Genomic DNA, 23,107 nt, shown 5'->3' on the forward strand with positions numbered 1-23,107 from the left:
CGGTTAGTCGGTCTCGATCCTTCGTACCGGTCACAGTTGTCAAAACGCTCCGCGCCGAATCGTTTTATTCCTGTGTGTATTAACCTTATTTAAATTCTTCAGTGAAAACCACAGTGTGCTTGAACTACGCAAAAGTATAAGTGTATACTGTTTCTTTTTTAAGTGAATTTTATATTCAAAGTGTGTAGGTAGCTGGGATTTACACATAGCGTCTTCAATTTCATTTGGAATCAGGTATGTCGACTCTATGTTTATAAGAATTGTGCGCATGCGTGCGTGATTAAATATTTAATGCGCAGTTCTTTACGGGATTACCGCGAAAATTTACAAACCATCGAATGTCAATCATGGGTAATCATAATATAATAAAAATTCAGAACTTACTTAACCTTAATCTCCTCTTCGAAGTTAACAATATATCTCTGATGAGTGAGCAGCAGAGTATAAGTCAGAACGATCAGTTTCGTAGAACACCACTTATACATCTGAAGTGCAATGTTAGGTTAGGTGATCGTTTTGAACATGAAAGTTGACGAATTATGTTTTATTAGACTTACAAAATATATACCATACCCAATTTAGAAATATTCTTCTTTTTTGAAAATAACTTTTAGGAATAGTGTAAAATTTAGAAAACGAAAATAATATTAATTGGAGCTCTCTCCATGGTCCGCCGTCCGAGAGTTGAAATAATTTCGAATCACTAACGTTTAAAGATAACGAATGTAATAAACTCGTTCTCAAGATAGAAGTCGCTAATTACCCGCGGTATATGTAATCTAAAAAAGGTTGAGACAAGTAAATAAAAGTAGTTCAATGACATATACGGCAGTTAGCGCGCACTCTCTGCGGATTACAAAGGTATTTATATGGACGCTTATAGGTGAACGGTATTTACAATGAACTTCCAGAATAAATATTATGATTCCTTAACTCAGTTGAGGTTAAATGATCGTTTAATAGGTTTCGTGGTATAATTGCGTGTAATTATCAGAGTGTAGAAGCTATGAATATTTGAAAACTGAAATTACGAATGTGTAAACGAGAATTAATATTAAAACATTTATAAAGTAAGAAAATTTTATTAAAATGTAGTCTATTTTGGTAGTATAAGTGAATCTATAGTATATAACGTGTTGCTGCAATGAGTGTTATCGGAATGCTGTTCGAGTAACAATATATTTGTCTACTGTACTTCGTGTTTTACGCAAATTTCAAGTTCCGGTTTCCACGCTCGTAATACGAATGTAAATTACACGTTGCCCAGCCGTGGGATCGATCAAAATCACGGCAGAAGATTAATCGCCAGAGTAAAGCGATTACCGTCTCGTGAAACGGTGAACGATTTTCGTTTCTACGAATTATTACTGCCAGTGTTCCCAATCTATAGATTTAATGCAACTGTAGCGTAACTCTGGATCGTGTTATCCTTCACGCTTTCGAGACTGTATGTCAGTGATAAATGAAGTTCAATTGCTAATTATAGCGGTATTGCCGTTTATGAGCTGAAAAAGATTTTTTGCAAGAAAGATACTGCACAGTATGTAGCGTTAAAGTGATAATCCTTGATCTTCATATAGCTCTGTAGGGACCTTCAGATAATCAATATATATTGTCAATATTTCAGTATGATGGATGTTATTGAATTTGTGAGGGACGAAATTGACGTGTTAGTAATATTTTGAATACTGATGAGGTAGCTCGTTTGAAACTAAAATGTAATATTTTATGGTATTGATAATAGAGAAATAGGAGAATTTGGAAATTATTCTGAATTTTTAATAGGAAAATAAGAAAATTTCTAATAGAAAAATAGCAGACTTTCATTTAGAAAAATATTCCAAATTTCTAATAAATGAATGGGAATGGATTTCAAATTTCTAATAGAAATATAGGGTACTTTCCAATAGAAGAATATTCCAAATTTCTAATTCATATTTTGCGAGAGAAATTATATTTAATTCAAAAATTGGCGTTCAGTTTAGTCGACCATTGTGCCATGCCCATCAGCTCACCCCAATTCATACATGTAGAATGTGCATTGGTATGGAAGCCTGTGTTGAAGAACGCAGTGCTCCCACCATGGCACCCCTAAGATTAAACGATTGGAAAATATTACACAGCACGTAGGGTATAAACGAATGAGTGTTGGAAGCATCGTTTATCAAATATTTCTGCAATTTCAAAATTAATTATTTGATATATTTTAACGTGAGAAGGTTTTAATTTCGTTTAGCTATTATAATATAGTTTCACGTAGAAGTCGAGTATTAATATTTGTTTCCGACACTGTATACCAAGCACAGGCAAACTTTGTCATGGAGGGCTACAAATTTGTCCCACGTCCCTGGGTTTTACCGCCCCTAGTGCACTCTTCGTCCTTGCCACCGCCATAGCAGCTGTTGGTATCAGAAAATCAAACTTTGATGGATAATAACTCAGTGATACTAAACTAATTTAAACAGAGTTATAAATTCAACCTGAACGAAAGTTTCAAACTCTGTGCACCTGAATTTCATATAACTTCATTTATTAAATACCAAGTTATTAACAGTCATTACCGTCCGTTCGGTTAGTTCCTGATTACCCTGTCAGCTACCATGCGATACAAACTCAATCAAGCGTTACTATAAATAAAATTCATCTCCTCGAGATAAATACTAGTTTGCGTTAATTACTATGATTTAATGCTGAACAGCTGGCCGGTGTGTTTAAATTTGGCCTAACCCAAATTGCCGTGCGAAAATTCTCAAAGTGTAATCAAGTACCGTAAGGAAAAACGAATTGAATTTACCGTTAATCCAACACTAATTTTACTCTTTATAACAGTATTAACTGTTTAACTAATTAACTCTCCAACAGGCGAAGCCTGGCTCAATCGTGACACGAACTTATAGAACAGAAGTTGCAACAACATGAACTATATTTTATCGATACAAAGCTCATTGTATATTTATATTTCTTCGTCTTAATATAATGAAAATTTTTATATAAGATACTTCGTATTATACTTTGTTTAAATAGGAAACCGAAGAATTCATCATCACCAAAGCTCCTTAGTTACTGTACAAAAGAAAGAGAATACACGCCGTATTCGATCGAATAAATAAATAAAATATAAAAATCGAGATAACAAGACGTTTCTACCATCTCCGAAGAAATCTTCGCGGCAATAAGTAGATTCTTTGAACATACCTGTTTAAACTGCTAGCAGTTACATTTTCACCTTCGAAGCGCGGACCATGGAGAAAGACCCAACCGAGTCTCCCCAGGACACCGTCTCCTCGACCCACGATTTCCTCGCGAAACTCCGTCGAAGCAGCCGGAACCGAGAATCTTACGACGATCTGACGAACCTCGAGTCGGAATTACGTCGAGCTTACATGTCGAAAGAGCTGGAAACGCAGCTGATGGAGCGTCAAACCGAGCGTTACATCCAAAACATACGTAAACAACGGACAGCGAAACAGCAGCTGTTGGATCAACAGGCGGTCCACGAGGAGGATCTACAGCGACAGATCTCGAATCAAAAGAAATCCTCGGAATACAGAGCCGAGTTGACTTTGCAGATGGAGGAGAAGGAGGAAGAGAAGAAAATGATGATGGAGGAGGCGAGAAGAGAAAGAGAGGTGCTGACGGAAGTAGACCAAATCAGGGAATACACCGAGAGGAGCAGAGCGGAGGAGACGAAGATGGAACGGATGGAAACTATGAAGAGAGAATATTTGATCCACGAAGAGATGAAGGAGATTCGTCGTCAGGAGGACATGGAGGCGGAAGCGATAAAACTTGAAGAGGACCAACAGTATCTGAAGGAGTTGGACGAACGTAAGTTAAAAATGAAACAGCTTCTTCAGGAGCAGCATGAGAAAAGGGAGAAAATTATTCTTGAATTAGGAAGAGTGTTGATGTGTAAAGAAATGGAGAAAAGAGAAAGAGAGATCTTGATGATCGAACTGGTGACTGAGGATCTAAAACGTGAATTGATGATTAAAGATGAAGAGGAGAGGGCTAGGAGGCAGATGATGAGGGAGGAACTAGCAACTGATCTTCAGGAACAAATTATTTTTACTGAAGAATGTAAAATGCGTTTCGTGGAGCAAGACAAAGCGTTTGCCGAAGAGATCATGAAAAATATCATGGAAAATGAAAGAATTGCTAGGCTCACTTATAATGCCAGAAAAAGGATGCAGGCTCAGTACAAGGATGATCTAGCGAGGTTAATAGAGACCCGTCGTATCATTCGACAGAAGGAAATCTGTAAAATGGAGGAGGAAGCTAAGGACGAGGGAAAGAGGGAGAAGAAGAAGTTGGAGATGGTTCACGATGAAAGGAAGAGACTGTTGGAACAACACGTGAAGAATATTTCCGAGTTTATTGATAAGGCGGCTCTTACTCAAGAGGAAATGAGAATTGTTAATAAACCATGAAATTTATGTAATGACGGTATGAAGATTTAAATGCTGGAATGTTTTATACGAAGATTTAATTTTTTGGGGGGGTCCTTAAGGATTTTTTGCATTTTTTTTTGAAATGTTTAAGGGCTCTAGAGCAATCTTAGAAAATTTTATGTTTCTTACAATTTTTTAGCATTCATAGGGATTTTTGGGATTTGTTTGAACTTTTCGATAATTTTAGTGATTTCTTACATTTTTGTTGGAATGTTTGAGTTTCCTAAAAATTTTTGGGATTCCTTATTATTATAGTTCTTATATACACATTAAATAAAAATCAATTTCTATCAAAATAATTGTAACAACTGTACTCTTATTTTTAATTAATATTCATGATAAAAGTTCAATCTCCCACAATAAATTCCATCTCCTGTCACGATTTATATTCAATTTATCAACAAAGCTGAATAATTCCCACGAGTTCATAGACATCAGTAAATTACATTTTATTACCACGTGAACTTCAATTCAAATTCAAATAACTTTTATAGTGTTCTTAGAATATGGCTACACCCATGCCACTTGTTGGCAGGTGTTGCCAATTATATTGGAACCTTCCACTTCCGGTGGATGGTTTCGGTCGAAAAACATCCCAGGACTCGAGTTTAAAAATATAACTAGATAGACAATATAACTAAAAGAAGAAGAGAAAAAAAATATTCGAAAAGAATAATTTGACGTTTGCCAGTAACGACACACCGTTACTTTAATTTATAACGCTCATTCGTTTTCTTCCTGCGTCAGGGTGGAAGAATCAAGTTTCTTGGTCGTTAAAAGGAACGGTGAATATCTCGTTGGGAGTATTTTTTACTATTCGTCCTGTGGACTTATGTAAGTTCGCGTGGCTATAAATGTTTCTTTATTTGTATAAATCTAATGAAAGCGTAAGTATAAATGACGATGACACATTAAGTACCATATTCATTTCATTACCTATTACTACTAATAGATTGCTGGTACCACACTCGTTACCTATAGTAATCAAAGTCTCTTCGTTTGTGTATATTATAATTATTATTTAGAATGTAACTAACTTATTAATTCATAGAAACCATTAACTATTTCAATGATTCGAAATTGACCATTTCAATGACCTTCTTTTTTTCTTATTCCAGTTAGTAACTTTACCTGCTCACGAATAAATTGCCTTGAAAAGCAGAAGAATGTAAGAAACGAGTAAAGTTGGAAGTATCTCTCTTTTTTCCCTTTTATACCGCGTAACTGTTGCTCCGGATGAAACGATGGAGAAACAGAAACACTTTTCACGTTGCACGCCCTCCAATTATATCGTTCTTCGTACAAGGAAAGAGATGTTTAAAGTTGGAAAAAAAGATGTAGTCATTTCGAGGATAATTCTGTTTACAAATAAAATTACATATTATGACGCTTTAACCGAGATGTTTGATGAATTTTCATTTTATTGATATAATTAGACTCTACAGCGAACACTTTCGTAAAAGAAAATTACTTTCTCCATGAAATAATAACTTTCAAAAAGTTACACCCCGTTAGTCGTGCCTCGATTCTCCTGTAAATCTCGTTATCTATTCAATCTCCTTATGACAAATAATATGGTGACACTGCTCATCCATCGTGACGTTATGGTTCTATTGTGTGCCATTGTGTGGTACCTTGAGGATACCAACAATGAGCAGAGCTACCGTAAGCCACGCATTTATTCCATCCTTATTCGTTCTCTTTTACAAATAGATCGCTTAGCAATACTGTAAGCTCTTGTTATCCACGCTCTCTTTGCTCTTCTTACACTTCTCTTCCACGTGGATCTTTCGTACAAACCTATACCCATTCGCGATACATCTTCAATTGTACCATTATACATTCGCGAGATTTGCATACGAACTCATTAGCGTAATGCATGAAGGACAATAGCTGGTTGTGATTATTTCTTTGCGAGATTAGACTAAGTACTTACTAACGCGTTCACGGTTGCGATGAGACTTAAATTAATTTTCTCACGTCTGACTGTTTAATTATGGAACGAAAATGAAGTTCGAAAATAAGGCTCTAATAGTTGAGTCGATAATGAAGTTATAAAATCTCCTCGATTTTCTTTGGCCATTGTTTAGAAGTCTCGAAATCGTAGGCTGTTTATGCATCATTCTTATTATTCAAAGAGGACATCATAGGTTGAATCGGGGAGCCCTTGTTCGCAGAGGCGCCAAGGCGGTCTCGGTCTCTAAACCCACGTTCGACGAAGCCGTGTTTATGACTAATATTCGTAAACGTATTAAGTAACCGTTCACAATGGACGATCGATCTGCATAAGTTATGCGCGAGAAAGTTCATTCCTCCGCCTACTGCTGTTACCTATGCAGAGTGCTGCGTCTATGTAACGTAAATTGCATTGCTCGTGGACGTCGTGTAACGAGATGTATAATGCGGTACACGTAAGTGTTTAGGGGGTGCAGAAACAGGAGATTGGAAAATAGGAAAGATCTATCAAACTTCCTGTCACGATTGCATCTCTAGACGACGCTTTTCTATATGCGATACCATCGGCAAGAAAAGTGCAGAATTTTTAGATAGTTGATGCGTACAATAGATTGGTTTAAAATTAAGAAAATCATTTTTAATCACTAAAAATTTTATAATGAAAATCACTTAAAAATTCTATAATTCTATAATGAAAATTACTTCTACAAATTATATTTATTTTTATTGCTCTAGTCACTGTACCTCATTTGTTCGGGTTAATTAGACGACAGGAAGGTTGAATAGTTACTTATAGTTACTCCTTTATTAACGATCAATTCCGTCAATATCGCCAGGGTATATTGACGGGATCTAATTACAAATATATTGGATGTCAACCTTGACCTATAGGTAATGCATGGAGAATTGCTGAGTACACTTGAGGGAGTACATGCCTAACACCGTGTTAATTACTCTGCTATACGATATACAAACCTAATAAGCCACCAAAATACAATTAACAATAAACTCTGAAATATATTTCACAATAAGTCAAAAGACAAACAATAAGCTTTATTCCTTGACAAAATATGGTGCTCTCGTATAATGTCCATAAATCATCCAGTTTTGTTTGAAATATTACAATACCTGTACATGCCAGTTTCAAAGATTTACGAAGGTGGAACGGACGTGTCGTTTCAATTTTGACCCCTATAAAGTAAAGTTAGGAAGTGAAATATTTACGAGGACACGCATGGCTTGATATACGGTACAGTACCCCAAAGGATGACGGGGAACAGTGGTGAATTATACGCGAGCGAGGACCATGACGATGCCGTGACGAGCACAGCTGTCTGTCAGGTGTGCACTACGATCCCATTATATTCAAACAGCAATGTAGACCAAGCGTATCTTTTTTTTTTTTTTTTAACCCTTCTATAGCGGAGTCTGGGTCAGTCGTGATCCTACAGAAAATTATTATATTGTTAGGTGTGGAATAAAATATTTATAATTTAGGAGAATCTTATAGAAATATTTACATTAATTTTTATTAAAATGATTCTCATAAAATTTCTAGAATAATTTATTTTTTATTTCAAGAATCTCTATAATTTTTTTTTATTTCATTAGAATTTTAAATTAAAAAATCTGCCACAGAGGTATAATTTAGGAGGATGAATTCTTATAGAAATATTTACATTAAATTTCATTAGATTTATTAATTTTAATATCTCATAAAATTTCTAGAATAATTAATTTTTTTTATTTTAAGAATCTTCCTATAATTTTTTTTTATTTCATTAGAATTTTAAATTAAAAAATCTCCTGCCACAGAGGTATAATTTAGGAGGATGAATTCTTATAGAATTCTAATAATTTTATAATTCTTATAATTTTAATAGCTCATAAAATTTCTAGAATAATTAATTTTTTATCTTAAGAATCTTCCTATAATTTTTTTTATTTCCTTAGAATTTTAAATTAAGAAGTGTAGAATTAAAAAATCTGCGGCAAGAGAGGTTCCGTAGTGTAGCGGTTATCACGTCTGCTTTACACGCAGAAGGTCGCCGGTTCGATCCCGGCCGGAACCATAATTTTTTTTTTTCACTTGAATTTTTTTTCAATTCATTTGAAAGTAAGAAATTTATCATTGGTACAATTTAGACTGCATAGCGATTACGTTGTGACAAGCGGCTACATCATAGTCGCTCACCGTAGCGAATGAGGTGAAAGTATGGTAAAAGCAAATATATTTATTGAATGACAAGTCAATCATTTCTTTTTCCAGATGTCCACGTGGCAGGGAAATTAACGTAGGCTGCAATGTTGCTGTGGTCGCTATGAACGAGAGCCGGTGCTACGCCGATTCGCCCGTGCTCGCTGAACATCAGCCATTCAACCGGAATGGGAAGGCAGTCAGGTGTGATTATCATAAACTCAGACCCGTACTACCGTATTTTATATTATGGATTCGCGTTTAATTGCTCGCGACAACGAGGGCGTGGAGAGAAATCGTGTGCACCGCGTTGATTTATCGCCAATAATTGAAGAGTAGAAACACGAAAGTATTCCGCAACAACCATCGACTTCCCATTAATTTTCACCTCCCTATTCATCCACTTCTTTTTTACCAATTTAACACATACTTAAAGGTGTTGCTTATTTGGAAAGACGGCATTCTTCGGTTCTTCAGCTTACCGAAGCTCCAGTTAACCCTTTGACGAACGATCACGAAGAGAGCCCTAATTTTAATTTACTTTTGTATTTTATATTACTTTCATTTTCTACATTTTTTAAAGACCCATACAGGGGTTAAATACAATCCATGAGATTATGAGAGCAGCAGGAAACATTAGACTTATTGCTGCTAATTATAGCTAATTATTGCCGATGGGTTAATTTAAGTTGAATAAGAAAAATGTAGATGCTTTAATTATTAAGGTGTATTTAAATATTTGTTCCAGGGGATCGAAGAAGAGCGTGCTATTTTATACCACCGATTACGGGGATGAGAAAGAAGATTTAGGACTGAAACTTCAACAACGATCAGTTTCTTTGGTAATTATTGTACTTTATTATTCCATCTTCTTTTATTAATTTTGAAATTAAAATTGCATTTATACTGTATAAAAATGGTAATGGTCATGGAAAAGAAATGACTATACCTCTAAAGTTGCAAAAGTAAATATTTAGATAAAATTTTATAAAAATTTTTGCCATTTCATAGTGAATTGGGAAAATTTTCTTCTTGAATCTTGTTGAGAATAATTTCCTGCTTACACTCGAAAGCCTCTGACAATAATAATTGAGCGTATCTTGGACGAACAATGGCTATCTCAATATAGAAAGTTATTAGCATCGGTAGAGAAAACTGCTTTGTCATTGGTTCCCGCTGGCTGATCGTGCCGGTTCAACGCAGTTAATTGAACCGATTAAACGCAACCTTGCTTCGCCACGGGTTGTCTTCACTTTCGTTAATCATTAGAGATCGTGGGTGTGCTGGCCGAGGAGAGCACGCCGTGAGCAGGAGAAAAAGAACTTGTAATCATCTTCTTGCTAGTCCAGCCTTACTACTCCCCCATACCCGGAAGACCCCATATCTAACGGTTACTATACAGATAATGTATACATCAACTCCCACCCTTAAAATTAATTAACAGCGTCGAACATGTAGAATTAGTCATTTCAGAAGATCCTTATTAAAAAGAATAATTTTGCAAAATTTTGCATATCAAACACACGTTACTGAATTAATATACTTTTCAAAGTTTATTAATGATCAGTACACATTTAATATTTTTGTTAAAATTTGGACCACTTCCTTTCTGAACATCCGACTACTGTATAGATTCTATATTACAGAAAAGAATCAAGTTTCACATTCTTTTGTCTTCCGTTTCGCATACCTGCAGTTGCTTTCGAGGGTTATAATGAGTACCTTCGGAGGCGTTGAGAAACGACCGCAAGATTGCCCTTTATTGGCTTCAAAGAATGCAATGTCTTCACCCTAACCCGATAGCAGGCTGAACCGAATTAAAATTCTTATTAAATCTATTTTTCTTTGTATTAAAAGTCGCTAGAAATTCCTAAAGTACCGACAATTTTTAAAAATTTCAAGAAATCTCTAATGATCCCAGAGGTGTATCATTTTCTTCGGTTATGGTAAAGGAAGAGCGACCCTATTATGTTTGAAAATCGTTCAAGTGACAATATAATGAAAGTCTACTCTTATATATTACGTTCAGTATTTTCTAATTATTGAGCTCAGCCTCTTAGGGTTAATACCGTCCACGCAATTTAATCCATTTATCTTGCGATTAAGTTTTAATAAACGAACCCTGTAAGCTACATTGTTAGAAGCAAAATGGTTAACGCGTTATTCAATTTCAAGGAAAGGAACGAAAGGATTTTACATTTCTGAAAGAGTCGCTCGAGGCGAATGGCGTGCGACTGCAGCTCCGTCGAGCAATTACACGAGAGGCCCGATTGTAGGGCTCGTGAGAATTACGATTTCTCGGCCTCCTTGGAAATTCTCACGACCATACGAAACCTCCTCATGTGAGGGATAGTTAGCGTCCATATAAGTAGAATCTTCCTTATCCTGATCAATAAAAATAAAATCAATATTGTATGAAAATAAATTTTGAGACTCCGAGGGTGTTTTGAGTTCCTTGGAATTTTTTTGGGCAGTTCCTATGGATTTTAGGGATTTTTTGCAATTCCTAGAAAATATCAATCAATTATTGTTTTCATAGTTTAACAAAGGTTTTAAGATACGGGCAGTAATTGTTAAGTTGAGAAGAATGATAGTTTCTCACGAAGTTAGTGCACTAACTGCTTGAAAACTGAGGAACTCGTAAACTTCGAAATACGACTTTCGTCCGTAGAACCGGGAAGTTAATAACAGTATAGACGGCCAGAATCATAAAGCTTCAGGGTGGAACTCGTAGAAAGTTCATGGACAACCATAAAATTTAGTGACACGGATAAATGGATATTCCGTATCTAATATTACAAATATCAAAAAGTGAAATTTAGTATCTAATATTATCGGGAACTTGCTGATCTCTCTACAAATTGATGATAATTGGTTAATTAACAGCAGGTTTCATTTAGCTCGAATTGGTAATAAATTCTCAATTCTACTTGTCACCAGAGCAATCAAATATTACGGGTCACCTGTTATTTCGTGGTCAATTCGAACGGAGATATAAAATCCTTTCATCAGCAACGCTACAAATGGAGACGTAAAACACGATCATAAAGAAAAGGAACATTATGTTTTATATAACGTCGTGATCATTGCTTCCGCCATTGAAAGTATTAATAAAACTCTGACAATGCAAGATTTTAATATTTCAAAATCAAAATTTCAATTAGAAAATTTCGGAATTCAAGTTTGAAGATTAATTAAAAATTTAATTAATTGCTCTTCTGTTATAGACTGCTTTGCACACCGGGGCTGGTTCTCAACCACAGTTACTGGAACCAAGAATGGCGCAATTAGAAACATTAGAAGCGAAGGTAATAGAAATATTTCATATTCAAATATTGCACTATTTCTTAATTAATTTCTATCTTTAACTTGGATAGAAAATTACAAGTATATTCAATTAATACTTGTCCCTAAAATTGTGCATATAGTCTACAAAAATTCTGTCCTACTTGCCATTGCAATTTCGTTTAATTGCCATCCTCCATTGTTCCACAGTCTTCTTCTCCCTTCTCTTTTTTATTCCTTCCTGAAATACTGTCGAAAAAAAGGGCAGGTATATGGGAGCGGTTTTTTTAACCGGTACGCGTCGGAAGAAAGCGAAGGCGATGTTTCGCGGTTATTGGCGGGTCGGCAATAGCCCCCGGCTTTTTAAGGCTGTCCAACTAGTGATTTATATGCAGATGCGTGAACCAAACTGTGGGCCCTTCACTCGAGTTTCGGTTCCACAGGCCCATGAGCGCGGCATGGCCTGCCATTAAAGCTGCTCCGCATCCACGCATGGCTGACCAATGGCGCAGCATCCTCCAAAATTAAATAAAATATAGAATAAAGGTCTACGATGAATCATATTTTATGTATAAAAAGAAAAAAAAAATATTTGCAATGAAACAGCCACGAATCCGTGAAAAATCGGCTGCCCTACGGGCAATCCCCTATTCACACCTGCTTTTCTGTTCCTAAATAACTATTCTCGCTTGAAAGACACCCTATACGAACAGCACACCGTCGTGTCATCAATATTTTAACAAGATTTGCAATGAAATAGCCACGAGCCCGTGAAAAAGCATGCGGGCACTCGGGCAACCGGCCACCCTACGGGCAATTTCCTGTTCACACCTGCTTTTCTGTTCCTAAATAACTATTCTCGCTTGAAAGACACCCTATACGAACAGCACACCGTCGTGTCATCAATATTTTAACAAGATTTGCAATGAAATAGCCACGAGCCCGTGAAAAAGCATGCGGGCACTCGGGCAACCGGCCACCCTACGGGCAATTTCCTGTTCACACCTGCTTTTCTGTTCCTAAACAATTATTCTTGTTTAAAAGACACCCTATACGAACAGCATACCATCGTGTCATGAATATTTTAACAATTCTGATTCATCAATTCGATAAGAAACATGTAGATACTTTTTATGGCGCCCATGGATAGCCCGCGATGTTTTATCGTGGCGTACAGCGTTCAGCTTGTATTTCCAAAGCTACGATTAATGTTCGTTGTCAGAGCCGTTGAAGCGGTTTTGACTTCTTCGAGTAACTAGTAAAAATTCATTCGGATGTTTACGCCCGAGCGGAGCCGTGTTTTGCCATCCCGAAGGGTTAGCAGAAGCAAAAAGTGAAGAAGGAAGGAAGAGAACAGAAGAGGGAGCGTGCTGCGCGCAGGGGGCTCCATATGAATAATGAAGAAGAACCACGAGTCGAAGAGGTTGCATCAACGTCGATAAGATATCTTCTTGCAGGCATTCGAAGATGTTCCTCGAGGTGGACGATGATCCCTGCTGATGGAAAGAATTTTTACATTTAACCCCTTCGTGTTACTTTAGTGAAACGTTCATCTTGATCTTTAAATTTTAATTCCTTTTAAAAAGCAACTGAAGATTTTTAAATTTCCTGGAAATCCTTAGGATTTTTGGCACCCCTCGTCATTCCTTCAGGGATTTTTTACATTTTTCTTAGCATTTCTTAAGAATGCTAAATTAAGAATCATTGGGTTCTTTGTATTTCTGGTTACAAAGGAAAATAACAGTACGCCCTTGGGTCCAAACACTGAAACAGATTTGGCCGACGAGATTGCAGATCCAGGAGTCAGTGCCCTTTACTGTCTGAACAGCAGTATACCCCAGGCAACTCTTCCCTTTAACGTGTCGAAAACATTGCCCTTCAAAAATTCCATTCCCAAACATTCTAAATAATAATAAAATCAAAATAGTTCAAACAGCAAAATATATCACTCAGAATAATAATGGTGTATCCCTAATATAACGAGAGTCTACTATATATTACATCAATTTGAGGCTTAAAATTTATTAAAAATGATCACACGAAATTTTTATCAATATTGTTGCGTTCAATGACATTTATGCAGCGTGTGGCTGCAAAGTAGGGTCTCCAGGATTACCTCGGAAAGCTTCTCCATGCAAATTCCACAATAAATTTCCGCTTCCTGCGTATACACACCAGCCAGCTATCCTCGTTCAGGGTAACGTGGCTTACACGTGGCAAAAATTCAGGGAATGTCGGTGCCAGGATCACTTTTACTACAGAGAGAAAAAGTGTTAGATCGGATCAGAGGCGTCTCTATCATCTGGTTATTTCAGAATTATTTCTTTTTACGCGATTCGTGAAAAGAAACGAAGCTGCATAACTTCTGTAGAGATTCGAGTCCACGATAACTTGGTGGATAAAAAATGCCAGATGCAAGCTGGTGTGTCCCTTTTATCGACACAGAGTATCTTTGACACTGTGCCATCGTTGCAAAGTCGTGTTTATGGAAATAGGGAGTTTCAGGATGGAAGGGAATCCTTGAACTCTCAGGCCTTTTGTTTTCGACCACGTTCAAGCGAACGCTTAGAAAAGATTATGGTGTCTTCTTGGAAAATGAATAAAATAGCATATTCGTAGAAGAAAGAATAATCGTTGTAATGAAGAAAATTTTTATACGAATTGGCTGGCTAATTTAGATTTATTAATTAAAATTTATATTTATTTTATAATTTCTAGAATTTCGAAATTTTCAAATTTTAAAGTTCTAGAATTTTAGAATTCTAATAATTTTCTACTATATTTTTATTTGTTTAATTAATGGTCTCATTCCTATCTGTTACACTACTTTCTCCCTTTTAATTACTTCAATTGACACTTCTGTGGTGATTTAGTAACGAGCAGACAGAGACGAATAATTATGAGAAGAAGCATTTTCTTTGCTTTTGTTAACAATAGAAAGTAGCAAGAGTCTAATAAGAAATTTTATAATCGGCCCTCGTTGCTTCACTTTCCAGCGAAACAATTTCTCACCCTGGAATAACGTCATTCTTAGAACGGAGGCGCGAGAAGGAGTGAGAATTGTAATACCTTGCTTGTCGGTATTGTTTAAAGAATGAATACGTATGTGAAAGATTTAAAGGAAATTAACGAATTAATTAGGAAAAGAAATATTCAATGTTTCAATTTTCAGCTTTTTTATATTACAAAATTAAGGTTTCTTCACGAGTTACCGTTTCTTGGGTATTTGAAGTAAATAGGATTACACAGCTATTTCAGTCTGAAGTTTCGTCGTATAACCGTGAATCTTTATGTCGTAAATCTTGGTTGGAGATAATCTCACGAGCGGACGTCGAGTAGCCGGCGCGAAAAGGCTGAGAAAACGAGGAACACGATCTGGAATGGACGATGTCGCTTTAGAAACCGCCCGCTTATCTTGTGTGCGCTTGAAAATGAATGTGAATGGACTTAGTAGATTCTATATACATTCTGCATCAACGAGGATACTCGCGAACAAGTAACAGAAATAGAAGAATTTCTTCAGCTTAAATGTTCTTCAGGGAAATGAATCAAGATTTTAAAATTTCCTAACGTCAAATTTAAATCCTATAATAATTAGAATTTTATCTAATCTCAATTGAACATTCGCTATTTTCAATAATAGTATTCGTGATTTTCATGAAGCAATATCGAAAATTTGTACGAAACGAGTGCCATGGTACTCTGGCCCTTGAAAAGATACCTTACCCTTATGGCACGGGTCAGTGCTTCTTTTCTTCAATACCGCATTAAGGAAGATGTGGTACGAGACTATTGTGAACAGAGCATGTCTCGGATGAAACAACGGACCACCCGCCGGGCTAGGAAGAATGATAAACCGGATATCCTTAGAGCTCGGTATTATCGCTTGAACAGTGCATACATTCTCCACCTTGAAGTTTTATTCTTCGTAAGTTACACTAAAATTAATGATTTTTATTGTGGCATAAATAAGGATGAAGGATATGGTTTTATAAGAATGCTAATAATAAGGTAAAAATCCTGAAGGTTTTATGAGAAATTCAGAAAAAGTGCAGAAGAATCTCCAAGAATTTCTATAGGATCCTAAGAATTCTTAAGAAATCTCAAATTCACCACAAATTCCTAGGAATTTAAAAAATTCACCTCAATCTTCACAAATTCATCGAAATTGCAAAGATCCTTACGAACCCTGATCTAACACAGCGAAGAGAATATTATATTTTCCTAAGAACTGTCAAAGGGTTAAAAAGCAGTAAGTTATGAGGGTGATTTGAGGAAGGATCGAAACAGAGGGAGGTGCAACGACACGCGTCATGAATATAAATTTATCGTTCCATTAAACCTATGATTTGTGAGGATGTCTGAGACGGGATGTCCCGACCTTAATGGACTTCCACATCGGTACTGCACACGATGCTCGATGGTCCTTGAGCAAGCGAGCACTTCGTCTCTCCTCTTGGCATATACCGTGGAGAAGGTCAATGTCGGCCTTGACTGGGCTGGAAACATCCAGGAGGATACTGTAAGAGACCTTGCACGCCCAATGGGTCCCACACGAGACCACCGACTAGAATTTGTTCGGTGAAGATATGCAAATTGGATATATTTTTTTTTCAAAGACACTGTATGTACTATAAGATAAAAAGGAAGTTTTAATTATTCCTTTGTTTAAGGATTTCTGAAATTACAGACAATGACAATTGAAAAAAGATATTTATAATTTTTCAGGAAATTAAAACCTGTCTACACCTCTGATTGCATAAAAATTTTGTTTTTCTAGATGGCCAGTATAGAAGTTTCTTTATCTACAACGCCACGACGAAAAAAGGGTGGCAGCATTTCCGGTGGAGTTACCTCGCCAGCTGGTCATCGAAACAGAGATCATTATAAGGAATTAGATGCACTTCGAGTTGCATTGCGTGACAAGGAAAATATCATCCAAACGTAGGATACTTTTTTGCAAGCATTAAGAACTTTTAATTAGTTACAGGATACGTCTATGAAGTTTAAGGAATAGATAAATTAAAAAAAAATTAGATTTCTAAGAGAACAATTTTATTCCTTTTTTGCCTTCAAGGTTCTCTCATAGTTTCTGCAAATATAAAATAAGGGGGTAGATCTACGTTGCCAGAATCTAAAGTAGATCTTTGTGTTATGCTTCAGATTAAAAGGGCAGCTATGCAATACTCTGAGTAACCGATTAGCGTTACGCAATGGTGCACCACCCTTGACAGAGGCTGACAGGAAGGCAACCGAGGAACGACTTCAAAGGTTACGACGTGACGCGGATAATAAACGATTAGCAATAAAAAACTTGAAACTTGCGCTGGAACGACTGAACATTACTGAGTAAGTAAAAAGAAAAAGTATAAATATGTATCTCTTCAATAATTGTCCTTTAATATCATTTATTTGTAGATCAGATTTTTCCTCACGACTAAATGTTATTTCATTTTATTTAAAATAAATTTCAATTTTTTTACAGTAATATTGATGTTCGAATACAGCAAGCCGAGTTGGAATACAGACTCGGACGAGAAGAACTCGAACTTTTGACCCTCCGCGAGGAGAGCAGAGCCCTTCAAGCTGCTCTAGAATTGGCGGAGACTCAGGAGAAACAAAAGAATGACACAATATTTAGGTACTTTTTTGACAATAATAAAAAATGTTCCCTTAATTATAATTGTAGGATAATTGTAACTAAATAAGAGCAAGGGTGCTCTTGTAAATCACCCTTCAAGATAATTAAAAAAGTATTTTTCAGTTCTTCCAATTTTAATAAATTTCAGTTCTTTCTCTTCTTTCTCTGTTAATTAATAATTAGGGAGGCTTATTTGGAAATCTTCCAAAAACAGGTAATTATCCTACTGTAAAATGAAATATATTATTTGCAGTTGTATTTCTGGTTCTACACAAGTTACCATTCACGCTGTGGAAGTTAGCGCAGATCCGAAAAGTCCTCGTTTTGGGGCTGGACCGAGGGAAGACACCCCAGGATTGTACGTCGACTGGGCAGTCGAAGATTCCGGTCTATGCAAAGGAGACAGGTTCGAATATTTTCCTTCCTGTTCAATATATAAATTTAATTCTCGTGAATATACAAACATGGACGCGAGTAGCAGAACGGATGGGGTCATGCGAAGTCGTGGGTGCAATTAGCAGGGGTACACGGCGAACTTCCGGTGCTGCTTCACGCTACAGTGACCCGTTGGGAACTAAATGCCAAGATTTCAGTATTGTTCCCTACTGATAGCCAGGTTACGTGGCGTAAGCACACTGTGTTTTGCATTATTTGTCGCGATGGAACTGAATCCAATGTGTACTTACATTTGTGTAACTAGGATCATTATGAAAATTTTGGAAATTTTGGAAATTTTGGAAATTTGAAATATTGAAATTCTGCATTAATTAATTTAAAATACGCATAATTAATTTTTCTAATTTAGAAATATAATTAAAGAAACAACAATTTTTCAAAATTACAAGAATTTCGTAGCATATTGATAAACGTGTAAAATAATGCAAGTATTAGATCAATATTCAAATACTTTCCCAATTACCAAGTACAATTAGAATTCTCACAATTTCTAGAAAGCGCACATCTCGTCACCCATTACGGTAATGAATCAATCTCCCTTTGTCGGTGTTAAAGTTTCACCCAATTAAGCGTTAATATCTCGCTCGTAAAATTCAACGCTTTATCGGGTAACATTGTCTTCAGGATCTTGGAGGTGAATGGAAAGTTAGTGGTGGGAGCTGGAAGGAGCGACTTGGCGAGGCTGTTGGCCGTTGCACCCGACGCGGCACAAATCGTGGTCCTTCGAAAAGGCGAATCCCTCGCAGCGTTGCGGACACTGCGATCAGATAACCTCAGGTTGACTCACAGGATCGGGTATCTCGAGGAACAGGTTAGGGATCTCCTGGCACCGAGTAGGGCCGAGGTACCCGCGGATCCTCCGCCGACTCGCCAGGAACAAGTCCAGGTATACAAATGATTTTTTTTTTAGAAGTCATATTTACAGGATCAATTAGAACTTAGCGTTAGTTAGATATTTAAGCTCATACAGTAGACTCTCGTTATATCGCCGCGTGGAAGATTTGCAAGAATATTAGCGCGCCTCTTGCATCCTTAAGATCTAAGGTGATACACTTTTAACTTCCCTATCCCTCTAAATGAGAGCTTGAAAAATTGAAAAATTGAAAAATTGTCCTCCCAATATAACGAGAGTCTATTGTATTTCTATTTCGGCCCTGGGCCTAGGCAGACCAGGCGGTCGCCTAGGGCCCCCCAAGGTCCAAGGACCCCTTAAGACGATTTTGACTATCGATTCATAGTGTAAGAATATACATATCCTTATATCATGGTAAATGATTCCCAAAAAAGGGGAGCCTATCTTTCATCAAGGATATATGCAAACTTCTATTGAAGTCACTGTACTGGAAATCTTTTCCAAATAACAGTATATCCCCCTCGTAGCACGTTCTAAACTACAGATTCATGATACGTCAAGTGATATCAAGGACGATGGAGTATGGCGGTAGATTCTAGCGATTAGAAGGATAGGTGGTCGTTGGAGACGGCAGAGTTCTTCGTTTCCAGATCCTTCGTCCCGATTTGGATTTAAATTACAAATATTTCGCTTCGAAGCTTCCGGGTGGAAAATACTGCAAAAGTACCGTCGACAAAGTTGACCATAGTTAAACTTATTCTGCATTCCAGATAACGTCACTTTTTCCATAGGTTTTTCAGAAAGGACCGCAAGTAACAGCACTGGTCGCGAATCTACCAGGACTCAACGTAAGAAACTCGATGGAGCTGCGGCAATGTTTACCGACAGTAAGAAACAGACACAGTGATCATTCAAAGCGTACGATGGACAAAAGTCCTAAGGAACTTGACTTCTCCTCGGACAGCATCTCCAATGGCTATCAGAAATCCAGGAATAAACAGAAACACCAAGGATTTCAGTTAACCAGATCGACAGCGAGTTTAGATTGCAAGCAAACGCAGATTCAATCGCAATTGCGTAGAAAACCACCGAGGGTTGAATCAGCTATGGAACAATTGTCGAAAAATAGAAAAACCGGATCTCAGTTACAGTCTTTGGATTTTGATTCTGAGCCCACTTATTATCGCTTGCAGGTATTGTATTAATTTTAATTTTAATTGCCTTCCTATGGGCCTCTAATATTTTGCTTTTTATAATTTTTATATTTTTAATTTTCTAATTTCCAGATTTTACAAATTATAATATTACGTGAACAATCTGCAGATAATTTATTATTTTTGTTTCACATCTTTTTAGAATAAAAAGATAATCTATGACTTTCGAATTTCCAATTGAAAGAGCGAACGCGTTAATATTATTTAAGGAATATCTTTTACTTTTGCATTATTTTTTCAGGATTCTCAATCAAGAGCATCAGAGAATTCAGACGCATCGATGATGTATAATTCTCAGGACACAAAATCAAGACCAGCACCGCCGAAGAAACCGCTTCGACTGTCTCTCCATCGTGCAGCAAGTCTGCAGTCGGTAGAAAGTGCACCACCAACTTCCGTCCACGATGTGACCAAAAAACCAACGAAGAGAAATCACAAAGGGGATCCACCCGAGAAAAGTCCAAGAGCTGATAAAAATGGAGAAACAAATGGTCAGACACAGGATTCGCAGTCTAATCCACCTCAGCCTCCGCCGAGAACACCTTCCAGGGCGGAATCTTGTCAGAGTGCATTACGCTGGCCCTCCCCTAAACCGAGACCACATTTAGCATCCGTCCCCATGGAAAAATGGTGTTAGTATTTTCGCTGCCGTATAATTCCAGTCAGCGATTGCGAATGTGTTGACGTAATCCTGAGGGATAAACTGAGTGCTTGCATATTTATATTTTTACTAGTATTATAGCGTCGTTGAGCTGAAGCTGTTGAAGATCTCCGTTAAGATGGTATGTTTGTAAATATATAACACAATATTTTGATACTTGGTATTTAAAGAAGACTGAAGTATTTTGAATTAAATTTAGTAAGTATTAAGGATGTTTCAAGCATATTAATTTAGTATAAAATATTTTCGACGTGCAAATCTTTTTCAATAATTATTGGCGTAATTAAATAGGGGCCACGTTGGACTTGCCCTCTAGCCCCCCAAAGTTTCATGGACTTTAAAATTGCAAAATTCCAGATTGAAAATCCAAAATTCTAAATTTTTAAATTACTAAAATTACAAAATATTATTTAATTCTTTTTTCTGGAAAAAAAATTAAAAGCGTCAACGTATGAGCTTAGGTTATATCAATATTTCGTACAAAGTACGTGAAACGTACATACATCTATATACTCATTTACCAGGGGAACTTCCCAAGTATTATGCACAAGTATAAGCATGTTTTTTTTTTACTTTTATACGGTAGAAATAATTTCAGTATACGTAAGCGTTGCAAATAGAATTTTTTTTGAAATTGCTAGTCGAAATGAGTACTATTATTTCTTCAGGTAAAATACATTGAAATAAACAATTCTGTAATAGAAATATAGAAACAGTTTTTATTTTTAAAAAATTACAATTTTTATAAATATTATTTTTAAGATTGTTTTGCTCTTTTACAAAGCCGAGCCAGAAGACTGTTCAATTGCAGTAAACTGTTAATTCCGTCCACTATTCCTAAATGTGTTATTCCAATTTCCTGAAATTGAAGAATTTTAATTTTGCATGATACAAGTATTAATTGTTATGTACATACCTTTACAAAATCCAGTTTTAAAGTTTCATCTATTGGTAGATTTTTACACACTCGGAATATGTTGCTAATTAAATCTTCCGCGGCATATCCCATTCTCCATAAATGCTGCATTACCTATTAATATTAAAACCTGATTATTGTATCAAATAAAAACTCCTAAAATTATTAATGGTGCAATAGCTGTATTGAAGCTACACAGCTGACACAAGGTATCTTACCATGTATGCTTTCGAAATATCACCCTGTGTACAATGTTCAAGCATTTCTTTGACGAGTAACGGGTGAGGCTCGTCGCAAACCTTAAAAACATTTTCGCTATTTACATGACCAAAACCATTATTTGTCGACTGTAGATTATTCAATGCTTGTCTCATGTCACCTTGTGCAGTAAATACTATTGCTTCTAAACCATCGTCCGTATATGAAACCTGTTCAGATATATAATTCATCAATGATGTAAATTTCAGAAAAAATTTGAAATTAAAAAATTAACTACTCCTATTCTCAATACTATCGACCGGGATCCGAACAATCGAATTTTCAATACCAACGCTTATCGATCGAATTACAAGTTCCAAAGTAGTCTAATGTACCACTAATCAACCCCAGTATTCAATCTGTTAATGATACAAAAGATTCTTGCATACATTTTCTTTCTGACAAACTTCAAGTATCTTTGCCAAAATCTGTGCATCTGTAAGCTTCCCATATCTCAACATAGCACAACGTGACTGTATTGGTTCAATAATCTTCTCACTATTATTACAAGCTAATGCAAATCTTGTAGTATTACTATAAATTTCCATTGTTCTACGTAGAGCTTGCTGAGCTCCATCAGTCATACTATCAGCCTCATCCAAAATGATTATTTTATGTTTGCCTTTTTCCAGATTTACCTAATTAAAAAAACAAAACACCTGAGTATTATAAGTTCTAAGAATTATAGACTAGATATAAGGTAGATTTACCCTTTTCTGTGCAAACATTTTGATCTTATTTCTGACAACATCTATACCTCTGTCATTTGAGGCATTTAATTCTAATACTGCTTCTTTAAAGGCTGGTCCTAAAAGAATGCGTGCTAGACAGAGGATTGTTGTTGTTTTTCCAACTCCTGGTGGACCAGCAATGATAATATTAGGACAGTTGCCATTCTTGGCAAAGACAGCAAGCCTTGACACCGTGTTTCCATTTCCAACAATATCAGAGAATGTTTGGGGCCGGTACTTTTCAATCCTACAAATGTAGTAAACATAACCTTAATTTTTAAACCTTGCACTAAAATGAATTATATTATTCTTTATAATACTTGCCACGGTAGGTTTGCAAATTTAGCAACTCTTTGATTCTTTTTTTCATTGTAACCGCTTGTTGATGGTAAAGATTCGACATCCATAGGTTCTTCCATAACGTATGTGCCACCCATCTTTTAAATTCTAAGAAAACGCGGGAAAGTTCGACCCTGTTTAGTCTAAAA

At 36.3% G+C, this 23,107-nt stretch overlaps 3 protein-coding genes and 1 non-coding gene across 7 annotated transcripts; 3 read left to right on the forward strand and 1 right to left on the reverse strand.

The window, feature by feature from the left end:
• On the forward strand, positions 1 to 20,886 carry LOC114870861. 2 transcript variants are annotated; one of them, XM_029176032.2, is made up of 11 exons: positions 1 to 234; positions 8,677 to 8,808; positions 9,353 to 9,446; positions 11,832 to 11,912; positions 16,670 to 16,833; positions 17,053 to 17,238; positions 17,375 to 17,530; positions 17,784 to 17,936; positions 18,611 to 18,872; positions 19,631 to 20,032; positions 20,295 to 20,886. In XM_029176032.2, exons 2-11 carry the CDS (start codon positions 8,729 to 8,731, stop codon positions 20,688 to 20,690), a joined length of 1,974 nt encoding a protein of 657 aa, XP_029031865.1. In that variant the 5' UTR covers positions 1 to 234; positions 8,677 to 8,728; the 3' UTR covers positions 20,691 to 20,886. The 2 variants fall into 2 exon arrangements, with proteins under 2 accessions (XP_029031865.1, XP_029031866.1); XM_029176033.2 differs by lacking the exon at positions 1 to 234 and having other exon boundaries at positions 8,726 to 8,810.
• Positions 331 to 4,735, forward strand: LOC114870865 (inner centromere protein-like). 3 transcript variants are annotated; one of them, XM_029176050.2, is made up of 2 exons: positions 331 to 351; positions 3,025 to 4,735. In XM_029176050.2, the coding sequence occupies exon 2, from the start codon at positions 3,243 to 3,245 to the stop codon at positions 4,428 to 4,430; it is 1,188 nt and encodes a 395-aa protein (XP_029031883.1). In that variant the 5' UTR covers positions 331 to 351; positions 3,025 to 3,242; the 3' UTR covers positions 4,431 to 4,735. The 3 variants fall into 3 exon arrangements, with proteins under 3 accessions (XP_029031883.1, XP_029031882.1, XP_029031881.1); XM_029176049.2 differs by lacking the exon at positions 331 to 351 and adding an exon at positions 714 to 861; XM_029176048.2 differs by lacking the exon at positions 331 to 351 and adding an exon at positions 930 to 1,070.
• Positions 8,407 to 8,479, forward strand: Trnav-uac. Its single transcript has one exon. It is a non-coding gene; the product is annotated as a tRNA-Val (tRNA).
• Positions 20,887 to 21,417: 531 nt separating the features above from the next.
• On the reverse strand, positions 21,418 to 23,079 carry LOC114870867 (replication factor C subunit 2). Its single transcript, XM_029176052.2, has 6 exons — positions 22,944 to 23,079; positions 22,599 to 22,866; positions 22,278 to 22,526; positions 21,849 to 22,058; positions 21,631 to 21,744; positions 21,418 to 21,573 (listed from the first exon to the last, which is right to left on the reverse strand). Exons 1-6 carry the CDS (start codon positions 23,054 to 23,056, stop codon positions 21,472 to 21,474), a joined length of 1,056 nt encoding a protein of 351 aa, XP_029031885.2. The 5' UTR covers positions 23,057 to 23,079; the 3' UTR covers positions 21,418 to 21,471.
• Positions 23,080 to 23,107: the final 28 nt, after the last annotated feature.

This window comes from Osmia bicornis, chromosome 1, assembly GCF_907164935.1.
Source record: "Osmia bicornis bicornis chromosome 1, iOsmBic2.1, whole genome shotgun sequence".
Lineage (NCBI taxonomy): Eukaryota > Metazoa > Arthropoda > Insecta > Hymenoptera > Megachilidae > Osmia > Osmia bicornis.